The sequence below is a fragment of the Lontra canadensis genome, unplaced genomic scaffold (assembly GCF_010015895.1).
Source record: "Lontra canadensis isolate GAN:19392208 unplaced genomic scaffold, GSC_riverotter_1.0 scaffold90, whole genome shotgun sequence".
NCBI lineage: Eukaryota > Metazoa > Chordata > Mammalia > Carnivora > Mustelidae > Lontra > Lontra canadensis.
In genome coordinates this window covers 5,698,614-5,712,012 of record NW_022631084.1, presented here as the reverse complement: position 1 = coordinate 5,712,012, position 13,399 = coordinate 5,698,614, and the positions used below count along the sequence as shown (strand labels likewise).

The window sequence follows — 13,399 nt, the reverse complement described above, 5'->3', positions numbered from 1 at the left end:
TCACGAGTATACATCTAAAAGTACATAGAAGGATGAATAGATTGAAGGAAAGACAGTAAAAATTTTATAAAAATATATTTATGCTCTAAAAGTTTATAAATAATTTTGTATTTACCCTGTTTCACAAAAGAAAAATTGAAATGAAACTAAAGGAAATCGTACATTTCAGAGAAGTATTTTTTCATTACAAAAATATGAAGTTGACATATATGAAACTGCCATTTTGTACACAAGAAACGTGGGATATTGGCAATTTTATATAGTCTATCCCATAACTTTTTATAAATATCCCTTTAAAAATTAAGGAAAAAGGAAAAAGGAAACATTAAGCTATGAAGGCCATTTATAACTATATATGACTTAGTTTTAGACAATAACGATTAAATCCCTATAATAAGAGGCCTCAATTGTTCTTCTTCTTTTTTTTTAAAGATTTATCCATTTATTTGAGAGAGAGAGAGCGGGGGAGAGAGCAAGCGCACACAAGGGGAGGGAAGAGGGAGAGAGAAACTTGAGCAGACTCCTGCTAAGCTGATAAACACAAGGTGGGGCTTGATCTCGTGTCCCTGAGATAGGAACCTGAGCAGAAACCAAATGTAGGATTCTCAACTGCCTGCACAACCCGGTGCCCCTGATCTTTTTTTTTTAAGCCACATGTGGTTATAACTGTATTTTGTATAAAAATTATATATACAAATATATATATTTTTATATATTATATTTATAATAGAATGTATTGCTATTTTAATTTTATTTTCCATTTTTTAAGGTTTCCTTTTTCATTTTCTTAGTGAAAATTCATATTAGATTAAATGATCAGTACTAGCATTTTTATTATGACTTTCCAATTCTGAGCCTTTTATTTTGATTCATCTCTAGAAGATCTGATTGTGGAATTCTTCAGAATGCCTGTTTCGACTTTATGGTCAATTGGCAAGTTAGCTAGATTAATTTAGGGAATGACAATTTTTTTCCTCTGCACTTAGTAGACATTTCTCCACGGTCTTCTGTCCCTGATTATTGATGCTAGTTAGTTTAGCACAGTCTTTCTTTTTAACTTTTGTTTGGTTAAATTTAATTGTCAAATAGTTTTCCTCCCAGGTAGGGCTCATGGTAGCTCTACCACTCGAGTTCTTTCATGTTTGAGAATGCGTGCTTCCTTTATATTTCAATGGCATATCAGTGGAGGGTAAGTTCCTTGGGTCATTTTACTTGTAAACCTTGTACGTACTGATTCTTTGTTTTCTGGGTCTGAATTTTGTTATGACGTAGTCTCAGGTTACCCTGATATCTTTCTTCACTCTCTCTCTTCCATGTGACAGGCTTCTTTCCAGACTAGATGTTTGAAGAATTTTTTTCTTTATCTTTGAAATTCAATAACTAAACCAGGAATGTGTTTCAATATCGATAATTGAGCATTTCTTAAAGCACAGGGCTCTTTTTCTTTTTTGTAGAATAAACTGCTCCTTATTTTCAGAGAAATTTTCTGCTGTTGTGTGTTTGAATTGCTTTTCTGTTCCATTTGGCTTTCTCCTGCTGACAAACCTATTTTGTCAATGTTGGATCTTCTTTGTACAATGTATTTAATTATATTTTCTTCAACTATTTTAACCAGTTTTTATTTTCCTTTGCATTTATTACTTTATCTTAAGCTTGTGTTCTATGTTGGAAGTTTAATTTTAAGCTATAATTATAGAATATTCTTTATTAATTGATTTAACAAATAATGGGTTGATTTACTAAATTAGCTCTCTAAAGGTATTGCTTTGATTTTTTTGGTAAATTTTTACTTTGATAAATTTCAAATTTATAGAAAATTTACAAAAATGCAAGAAAATACAAACCCTTATATACTCCTGTATGCTCTTTATTCAGTTCATTACCTAGTATCTGTCTTTTGCCCTGCTTAGCTATGCACACGCACACACACACACACACACACACACACACACACACACACACTGTCCTTTCTTGTAAGCATTTGAGAGAAAGTCATAAAGATTATGACACTTGATTAAAGAAATACTTCAATGTGTATTACCCAGGAACAAGGACATTCTCTTAAGGACCATAATATAATTATCAAAATCAGGAATTTTAATATTGATATAATGTGATTCTCTAATCCACAGTACATATCGAATTTTAAAAATTTGTCTCAATGGTGTTCATTATACTTGTTTTTTTCTGGTACAGAATTCAATCCAGGAATAGGTGACTATTGAAAAAACATTTTTTTTTTTGATGTCTGACATGCTATTGTTTGATCTTTAAGATTAGTTTTACTCTTTTTAATTAAATTTTTATTGAAGTATAATTGACATACGATATCTTATTAATTTCAGGAGTACATAAGAGTGATTAATGTGTTTATAAATTATGAAATAATCCCCATGGAAAGTCTGCTTACCATCTATCACCACACACAGTTATTACAGTATTATTGACTGTATCCCCTGTGCAGTATATTACATCCTCATTACTTATTTACTTTATAACTGGAAGCTTGTAGCTCTCAATCCCCTTTACCTGTTGTGCTCACCCCCCGCCCACTCCTTAGCACTCTAGTAACCAAGAGTTTGTTTCCTATATTTATGAAACTTTTCTGTTCTGTTTTATACACTTGGTTTTTTTTTTTTTTTTTTTTTTTTTTGCTTAGATTCCACATATAAGTGAAATCATATATATTTTTTTTTCTCAGTCTGACTTATTTCACTCAGCATATCTTCTAGGTTCATCCAGGTTGTTTCAAATGGCAAGATTTCATTCTCTTTTTATGGCTGAATAATATTCTGGTGTGTGTATCTGTGTGTGTGTATGTGTGTGTGTGTGTATATCTCATCTTTATCCATTCATATATTGATGGACACTCAGGTTGCTTCTATATCCTGGCTATTGTAAATGATGCTGCCATGAACATAGGGGTGCAGATGTCTCTTTGAATTGATATTTTCATTTTATTTAGATAATCCAGAAATGGAATTGCTGGATTGTGACGTAGTTCTATTTTTAATTTTTTGAGGAACTTCCATATTGTTTTTCATAGTAGTTGTACTGATTTACACTCCTACCAACAGTGTACAAGGGTTCCCTTTTTTTTCACATCCTCACTAACACTGGTTATTTTTTTGTCTTTTTGATAATAGCTTTCCTGACAGGGGTGAGGTGGTGGTTTTGGTTTGCATTTACGTGATGATTATGATTTTATAGAGCACATTTTAATGTGCCCGTTGGTTGTCTGTATGTCTTCTTTGGAAAAATGTCTATTTAGGTCCTCTGCTCAATTTTTGATTACATTGTTTTTTGATACTGAGTTGTATTTTGAACATGAACTCATGATTTGCTATATAATTTGCAAATAGTCTTCTCCCATTCAGTAGGTTACCTTTCCTTTTTGTTGATGGTTTCCTTTGCCGTGCAAAAGCTTATTAGTTTGCTATAATCCCATTTGTTTATTTTAGCTTTTGCTACTCTTGCCTGAGAATACTAGTCCAAAAATATTTAATAATATATATTGCTTAGACCAATCTCATAGATTTTACTGCCTATGGTTTCTTGTAGTAGTTTTATGGTTTTCGGTGTTTAAAGACATTCAAGTCTTTAATCTATTTTGAATTTATTTTTATAAATGGTATAAGATAGTGATACAGTTTCATTCTTCTGTATGTAGCTATCAGTTTTCCCAACACCATTTATTGAAGAGAATGGGCTGTTTTGTGGTTCCATACAAATTTTAAGATTCTTTGGTCTAGATTTATAAAATATGCCACTGGTATTTTGATGGAATTTGCATTGAATCTTTTGATTGCTTTGGGTAGAATGGACATTTAAACAATATATTTTCTTCTAGTCTAGGAGCACACTGTATCTTTATTTTTGTTGTTTCTATTTCTTATATCACTATCTTGTAGTTTACAGAGTACAGGTCTTTCACCTCCTTAAATTTATTTCTAGATATTTTATTCTTTTTGATGCAGTTGTAAATGGGATTGTTTTCTTGATTTCTCTTTTTAATACCTTGTTACTAGTGTATAGAAAAGCAATTGATTTCTGTATGTTAATTTCGTTTGTATCCTGTGACTTTACTGAATTCATTTGTTAGTTCTTACAGCTTTTTGGTGGAGTCTGTTTTTCTGTACAAGTATCATGCCATCTGTAAATAGGGACCATTTTACTTCTTCCTTTCCAATTTGGATGTCTTTTTTTTCCTTTTTCTATCCTAATTGCTCTAGCTAGGATTTCCAATGTTGAATATGTTGAATAAAACAAGGAAGTCCTATAAAAGTGATGAAAGTGAGCACCCTTGTCTTGTTCCTGATTTTAGAGGAAAAGCTCTCAGCTTTTCATGGTTGAGTATAATGTTAGCTTTGTATTTCCCATGTATGGGTCTTTCTTATGTTGAGGTGCATTCCTTCTGTACCCAGGAGTGGGATTGGCACAGGATGCAACACGCTGGGGGTTTGTCTTAGGGAAATGGCTGGAACTTTTCTAAGCTAAGGGCCTGAGGCTTGTCAGGTCAGCCCCATCAGGCCAACTACAGTACCTGGATCCTGCTTTTTTGTCTGTGCTATCAAGGAGCAGGGGGAACATAAAAAATGACACTTGCCAGTGCTTCCAATCCTGGAGTGATTTCTAGTAGTTTCTCAGCATTTGGTAGGTGCTCTATGGTTAGTAAATAAATTTCCTTCACTTATCATTCGATTTCCCTTTAAGCCGCTATTTTTTCTTTGTGTCCCAGGGTGAGGGAGTATGCACATGCACACACTCTCCACTTCAGGTTGCCACACTGGGGATGGGGTTCCCTTCATTACCGTGTCTCCATCTCTTACCCTTCCCTGTGTGGTCCCTCTCTCGTTTATTGTGCAAGAGCCATTCATTCAGCCTTGAGTTCCTCTTCAGGAAGAATTGCTCTATAAGTAGGTGTAGACTCAGTGTGTCTGTGGGAGGAGTGAATTCAGGGTCTTCTATACCACCATGTTGGACTGGCTCCTCACAGTGTTACATTTTTTAAAAAATGTCATTTTCATCACTTCTCTTGTAACCAAAGGATTCATGGGAAATTTTCTGATCTTGATCTGTTTTCTACCAGATTGATCTTTTATTTAATCATTCTTTTCATGCTATGAAATCTTAGATTCTAGTTTGTTTGTCTGCATAGCTAGTTGCTGCCTATTCTTTGTATCTTCCCTGTTTATATGTACTGTGGGCTACTTTGCTCATATGCTCTGTCTTTTCTAATATAGTGAGATGACAATTTCCCTAAAGTGCTGTTCACCTGAGATGTGTCATTCTTATCTTTAGAGCTACTATTGGTGGGTTGGTTATTGCATTGCTTTCATGTCTTGCCAGCTCAGAAGCATGGGAGGATAGAGGAAGGAATGGGGAGTTCATCCTCCTTTGTTGGAGGACCTGGACTCTCTAGTCTTCTTCTTGTTACATTAAACTTCATTACACCTGGTTTCAAGTGCATTCTGTCCCTATGGGGACACCTGTAGGTTTGTAATTTGGTTGCCTCTGCCAGGATCTTACAGTGGGTACTTAGGGGCTTTAAAAATATTTCAAATAATTTCTTCTTACTTCCCGTTCATCTACTTTTCTCCAAATTGGTATGGCATTGGTGAGACTTGTACTTTAGATGACTCTCCTTTTCCTGTTACTGGTTTGATGTGCCTATTGGCTGGGGAGGAAAATGGGTGGACAGTGGTAGCACCCAGTTGTACCTCAACGAATCTTCTGTTTTTCTTTGGTTGCCCCTTGTCCTAGTTTATTATGTGGACTTGTATCCCTTCCTTTTTTGACTCTTTTTGTGATTTGATTTGATTTTAATTTTTTTCTGCTTTTTCTATTCATTTCATTATGGGGTGGGGAATGAGAGTCTATGATACATCTGTATGTACTGTTCATTTGCCTTACTCTGAAATACTAAAAATCAAATGCAAATCTTCTTGGAGGTAATTCTCACATTAAAGATCAAGTCTATGGGGCGCCTGGGTGGCTCAGTGGGTTAAGCCTCTGCCTTCGGCTCAGGTCATGGTCTCAGGGTCCTGGGATCGATCCCCGCATCAGGCTCTCTGCTCAGCGGGGAGCCTGCTTCCCTTCCTCTCTCTCTCTGCCTGCCTCTCTGCCTACTTGTGATCTCTCTCTCTGTCAAATAAATAAATAAATAAATAATCTTAAAAAAAAAAAAAAAGATCAAGTCTAAAATGAAGCCTGACAGATCTGAACTGGATCTAAAAAGAATAATCATACAATTTTTATTCAGAAAATGAAGGGTTTCTTATTTTGATAAATTGGTAAATTCTATTTACAAATAAAACATAGCACTTAACAAGCAGTAGTCTCTTGTGGTTGTTTCTAACCACTTAGCTTTTCTTATTTCCTTTATCATTTTTGTTCTTATTTATTTCACTTTTTCTCTGGGCCACTCCTTTTCTCATATGCCAACACCAGTATTTTCACTAGGATACATAACTTTTCATATACAAAAGCAAGCACACACTGTGTAGCCTGTGAACCACCAGGGTTTTTCTGATGTCCCAGAAGCAGAACAAAATCACTTACACACATTTGACCCATGAACAGCTCTCTTTCTATTTGGGAAGATTGGCTCTGGATGAGTTCACAGCTTTGGAGACATTCACCTGGAGCTGAGGAAGGAAGAGGGTGGCCCATCAGCTGAATCAACCCAACAGTCACTGAGGTGACAGATGCTGTGGTATAATAAGCTGCTCTTCCAGAAAAATCACTGTTTCTGTACGAGACTTTTGTATTCTGTTTAGCATCAATGGGCAGAAAAATTCCACCCACATTTCACTACTCATGGCGCAACCTGGAAAAACTCCGCCTGAAGTTTGGTTCCACAGAAGCACAGCTACACAATTTGACTCTTATACAAATGTAAATCTGTTCATATCTCTGTGAAAGCCAAATTTTTGAGAGCAGCAAACCTGACTTGTTTTCTGTTAGCTCTAGGGTGCATCCACTTCCCTTCCTCTAAGTTCTGTGGAAAACAACTGTGTCAAGGAGGTAGAAGAAAAGACAGATAATAACTATATTAAGTGAAGTGTTTTCCCCTTTCATTCAGCTTGCTGTGGCTGATATTAGAGCCTTTTCAGAGGCAGGCAGGCGGGGCAGGTGGGCAGGGACAGGAGATGTGTGTGCAGGTTGCAGACACAACTTTCTGCTGAGGTGGAAGGTGGGGGAAGCAAAACATGGTAGTTGGGAGCCAGGCTCGGTGGCTAGGAGCCTGGTTTTGAAATTTGAAACCACTCCTTACTAGCTTCATGACTTTAGGCAAATTACTTTCTTAAACTGATTTTGCATCAGTTTCTGTGTATGAAACCTGGGTAGGAATAGGCCCTATCATAAAATTGTTCAATGACTGAATTAAATTATATATTAAATACTATATTTGTGAAGATTTCTTTCATGCTCTCTCTCTCTACACACAAACACTCTCTCTCAAGAGTTAATTGCCTAGCACATAGTAAGTCCTGAAAAAATCTGTTAAATTATGTAAGGAACCAGTGAGTGGTATTTTCCACATATAGTCAGGTAAGATTCTCTTGGTAAGTCTAATTTCTAGTCAAAAACATCTAAAAGCTGTTTTTTATTCTAAAACCATGTTTTCTTCGGGGCCACTTTAAGGATATAGTTAGCTATAGTTCATGCCATATAATTATTTCCTCTATGAATATCTCTGTAAATGATGTTATAGTCACTTCCTTTAACGGGATCAACATGACAGTATAACTTATTTACCAAGTCACTTTGTCAATTTTTGAATATTGTTATAGCCTAAAGAAATTTGGGAAATATTAGAAGATATGTATTATGAAAAAGTATCAATAATAATGCGTGTTAAAGCATTCACATTTTTGTTAGTTATAAACGATTCAGTTGTTCAAATTCATTCTGACTTGTGGTTTAAGGCTTAAATTCCCATGGCAATCCTATGTTTTAAAAGTCCACAGGTAGTTAACTGAGCCAAGTAATTAAAGGATAAATTAGGGATAAATTAAAAGATTAAGGGATAGAAAAGGTTTAATTTCAATCCGTTCCTCAAAAGTCCACTTTCTTGACAGGTATAAAGTAAATTTATAACACCTGAATTTCCAATATAAATGTCAGTCCAGTCTTCCCTGGTCCTATATTAGAAAAAGGTTTATGTACAATTGATCTTTTAGATTTAACACTAACCCACAATAGGGTTTTTATAAGCAGTTTTATTTTCCATTGCTTTGAAAATCAAGTGATGTCATCTTTGCCCCTATTAACTTCAAAAGGTATTTTGAAATATAATTTTGAGAATGTACAATTATACAAAAATAGACCCATTCTGTTTGCACCATCTGAATTAGCTCCGTGCTAATTAGGACTCAAATACCTAACAGCGGTTGAATACTTCTCCTTCTGGTGTTCTTTAGATCTAAGAGCCCCTATTAGGTTTCAGTACTATAGTGTTACCAATTCCAAATCCTGAATTGATTGCTTTCTCACCAGTAACACTCCCTATCATTGGGACAAGTAAAGGTATCTTGCATACCGGTCTTATTCCTTGTGGAAAAAAAGGAGAGAAAATAAAAGCCTCAGCTAAAGAATTAGATTCTGGAACATAGTGATTGATGATATTGGTGAGCTAGAAGAGCTTAGAGCTAATTCCAGTTCTTTTCCTCTGGTGTGTGACTTCTAAGTTACCAATGCCTTGGGGACCCACAATTTCTAATCTCCAACAGCTGGGGATGTGACAAAAATTCTAGCTGAGGATCTTTTGTTTTTCTCAAACTTAGTCTTATATACAGAACCCCAAATTTAAATGAGACCCAGTGAAAGCTGTCTTGATTGCTTTGGGGTGGTGGGAGCAGGAGCAATATCCTCAAGCCTTCTGAACTTCACCATGTATCATAATTTGAAAGTCACTGGCCTAAATAATTTTAAGGATACTTCCAGTTGTATATATATTGAGGTCTATCTTGCTGCAGGAATGATTTGAAGTTTCTTTCAGCAGGGGAATCTCTGCTTGCTCAAAAATTTCTGGTAAGTGCTCTCTTCCGAGAAATAATAATAATACTAAAATAATTCTCTCTGTCAAGTGCATAATACACGTAGTTTGGTGTGTGGTCCTTTAGATCAGGAGGATATTTGCTTGACACTTTCATAGGAGTTGGAAGTGTCCAACTCCCAGATCCAGTATTTTTAATAATTTTAAAATTCATCCTAGTATAACCTTAGGTACAAGCTAGATTGGCCCTTAAAACTTTATCAAAGATGAAAAGAAGGCATTATGGTCTTTCTAATATAATAATCATATTTATTTCTATACTTGACTTTTTGGTAGTTTATATAAAATGTTTGCTTGTCCATTGGCTTATTTAACTTGCACTATTTGTCCTTACCTGAGCTAAATCATAGGGCAACTTCATGTAAAAGGAGAAGATTTAAGGCTTCTCCCCTTTCACATACAAATGGTTATTATCTACCCAAACAAGGCAAGGAAGCAGAAAAAGAAAGGGTAGCTTTGCTAAGACTAATCTTTGCCTCAGACTGTGTGGGGGTAAAACTTTTATTTCTTAGAAGACAAAAATAAACAATAAAGCAGTTAACATTCAGGCAAATTGAGGTGTCACCTAATATTCTAGTTTTAAAAAGGATCCCATGATACTCTTTGAGATATTATAAATTTTCAGGACAACTGACACTTTAAGTATAATATATATTTAAAAATCAATATGGGGGCGCCTGGGTGGCTAAGTGGATTAAAAGCCTCTGCCTTCGGCTCAGGTCATGATCTCAGGGTCCTGGGATCGAGTCCTGCATCGGCCTCTCTGCTTGGCAGGGAGCCTGCTTTCTCCTCTCTCTCTCTGCCTGCCTGTCTACCTACTTGTGATCTCTCTCTGTCAAATAAATAAATAAAATCTTAAAAAAAATATCAATATGGTTAGGTGAAATTAGTCACAAAGACAAAGACAAGTACTATATAATATCACTTACGTATGGAATCTAAAAAAGCCAAACTCATAGAGACAGATACTAGAGTAGTGGTTACCATGGACTTAGGGGGTGGAGGAAATATTGGCCAAAGAATATAAACTTCCCATTAGAAGATGAATAACTTCTGGGATGTAATGTACAGCATGGTGATTATAGTTAATAATATTATATACGTGAAGGTTAATAAGAAAGTAAATCTTAATTGTTCTCACCACAAACAAATAAAAAAAGAGGTAATTATATGACATGATGGATGTGTTAGCTAACACTATGGTATTAATCATTTTGCAATATATGTATTCCAATCAACATATTGTACACCTTAAACTCATACAATGTCACATGTCCATTATATTTCCAGAGAGATGGAAAAAAATTGGGGAATTCGCTAAAAGCAAAGTCAATATGATTGAAGTGACTTGGTACCAATGCCCTAATTTCGAGGGTCAGATCGAACTTCATATTCTGCCCACCCCACAAATACTAGAAAATTGAGGTGATTAAAAATCTGTACTGACCTTCTTTGTACTGCCTATAGTTTACACTGGGTAAATTTTCAGTACCATATGCTGCGCGTTTATGTCTTGAATTTATGTGTTGACAGTGCATGAAATAAAATGTTTCAGATCCTTCAGAAAAGCTTTACAGCCTAACCTCAGAAGAGTTACCAGCCTTCAACAACCATTCGCTGAACATAAGTCAGACTACCCTAGATTTCTGTAAGATCTCAAGTGCAAGAGGCCTACGTGCAGTTGAGGAATGGAGGTAGGTTAAGGCTGCAGCCCACATGTAAAGATAGTGCATAGTGAAATTTTTGACAAGCCCCGAATAGTTATCTTTACTATGTAAAGAGAGATTGTCCTCATGTGTATACTTTATATGGCCATTCTCTATAAAATGTTTGGGTCCTTAGTTGACCTATTATCAGGATTTCGTAGAAGTCTTATGAAGTTACTTGAATGTGAAGAGATAATTCTCTGCTGCACAATGTGTGTCAGCAAAATGAAAATATATTTGGAATTTTATAATCCTTCAGCCTTTCTTCTTATGTTGAAAAACAGTTGCTTTACTTGGATTAATTAACTTAATAAATCTCACTAGTTTGCAGTAGTAGGATCTTACTTAATGTGAATAAGGTTTTTAGAGTATTAAGAAGATTCTTTCTTAAAATTAAGTCAAGGTTGTTAATGATAGCATATTTTAAATTGTATCATTTCATTCTTTCTGCACATGAAAAACATTTTTGGATGATCAGTCTGTAAAGAATACAGGTTATATTAATAAATGCTTCAAAAAGTAGTTTATCATGTTGGTCTATTATTGACATGCTAGAATTTCTTGAAAAGGAGGATGGATTTTTCTAGAAGGATTAAGATAAATGTAAAATAAAAGTCCCTTGAATTATAAATTCCTTTGTTTGGTTTGAAGTCTAATATTTCAGTGAAAAGGAATCAAGAGTCCATTACTCTGTCTTTATAAAGGAGAAAATCGTTTAGCTGTGGTCCTTGGATTTTTGCATTTCTAACACCACTTATGTTTTTAAAAAGAGGAATCAATATAAAGTTGCTATTTTTTTTTCCTAAAAAGCTCTTTTAAAACAAAGTAACTAAACCATGTACTCTGGGTATCATTTCACGAAAGAAAGGACATTTCATACTAAAAATATAAGGGGAATAAACAGAATAAAGCAAAGTTCTTTTAAATTAAAAATGTCATGAAAAAGTCATTACCTTGTTGTTATTTTTTCTTCTTAGACCAGTGGAAATTTTTATCTCAGTCAGATCTGCCCTGGTCCACAGATCAGAGTTTAGGAACTGCTGATTTAGCCTCTGTTGGGCTTATAAAAAGGGATCTAAAAAAATATCCATCACAGGATGAAATATTTATATTATTTAGTAGCATAGACAGGCTGAAATTCTAGATAAGTTGGAGAAGAAAAAAAAAATCTGAATTGTACAAATTCCTTTCTGTTCCCCCACACTACCTCCTTTCCTAAACCTGACACCTATATATTAGAGTTTCTACCAGTTCCTTTCCACAATAAAATGTAACAAAATAAAACAACTAAATAATTGCTGACATTAATTTTGATTTTGGCATATCTTGACTGGCTATCCACATAGTTCTAATTTACTGTACACAAAAGAGGTGATTTATCTGGCAGTCTATTCATTGGGAGTCTATTAAACAGCCAATGTAATGATGAATGTTCTTAATGATGACCCTGAGGCTCTGCAAGTTTCTGAAGAGCCTTCTGAATCATCAATGAAAGACACAACCAGAGACCACACAATCTCCCCTTGGTTCCACTATGCCTTTATTTCTTGGGAGAGGGAGAATGATGAGAATTTCTCATTAAAAGGAGGCTTCGTATATTGGGCACATTGAAAATTATGGCCAGGGTCTGAGACAGCCTCCTCACATCTGCCTGCCTCCAATGACTTCAATTCATGTAGTATTGATCAGAAGATAAATGAAGAGTTGAAACCTGGTTCTGTATATTGTGTATTGATCTTTTAATGTATTTCCAGCTCTTCTGAAAGAGATACTGAAGTTCAGTCTTTGCTGACACTTTCTGAAAGCAGCACAGATGAGGAGGAAGAGGATTTTCTTGATAAGCAACATGTCATCATGCTACCGTGGTCATAGAGTGCCTCATGATAATGATCATTTGTTCATTACTTTTTTGATTTTGTACCCAAAGTAAAGCAAACAGCTGAAAAAAGTGACCAAGTGATTACCTGTCCAGGTGCTGGGGATTTTGATTATTAATGTTTCTGATATTTCAAGGTTTGTAAACTAATAAAAGTTAGTGAAGTTATAAGGGCTTTTTCTTCCAAATGATTTATTGTATGTCAAATGCTAATCTATATTGCAGATCATATTTGGAAAATTTGGTGAATTTGTAAAAATAACATTTATATTGTGTGTCTAGAAACTACTATAGGTTAGAACATGATTGTATTTAAAGTAATATTTAATTGCTGAATTATATTTGAATAATGATGTCATCATAAGAGTATATATTCAATGGCCAACTCATACTTGGCAGCAGCGTTAATTGAGCCTAGAATCCTTATTTTACTTTGGTAACTACTGTTTGGTTTTGATTTGATTCTGTTAGGGTTTTTGACATTTAGAAAAGTTCTGGTAACTTCAAACATTGCTGCAAGAAGAGAAAAAGAGGACCCAAAATAAAGCAGACATAATATTTGTCATTCTAATATGACACAACGACATAAACTAGAAAACACAGAAACTCCCCCTCAAGCATCTTACTTTGGGAGGGTCATGTGATGGTTAATTTTATGTCAACTTGGCTAGGCTATGATACCCAGATAATGGTGAAACTGTATACTAGATGTTTCTATGAAGGTATTTTTTAGATGAGATTAACATTTAAATCAAT

At 34.9% G+C, this 13,399-nt stretch overlaps 1 protein-coding gene across 4 annotated transcripts in view; it reads left to right on the top strand.

Annotated features, from left to right (window-relative positions):
• ZBBX (zinc finger B-box domain containing) overlaps window positions 1–13,003 on the top strand; it is a 112,205-nt gene extending 99,202 nt beyond the window's left edge. For all 4 annotated transcript variants that reach the window (XM_032836087.1, XM_032836086.1, XM_032836088.1 and 1 more), the window contains 2 exons: window positions 10,617–10,755; window positions 12,522–13,003. In XM_032836087.1, the coding sequence (XP_032691978.1) occupies window positions 10,617–10,755; window positions 12,522–12,639 (257 nt within the window). In that variant the 3' untranslated portion in view covers window positions 12,640–13,003. The remainder of the gene's footprint in view (window positions 1–10,616; window positions 10,756–12,521) is intronic.
• The last annotated feature ends 396 nt before the right edge of the window (window positions 13,004–13,399 follow it).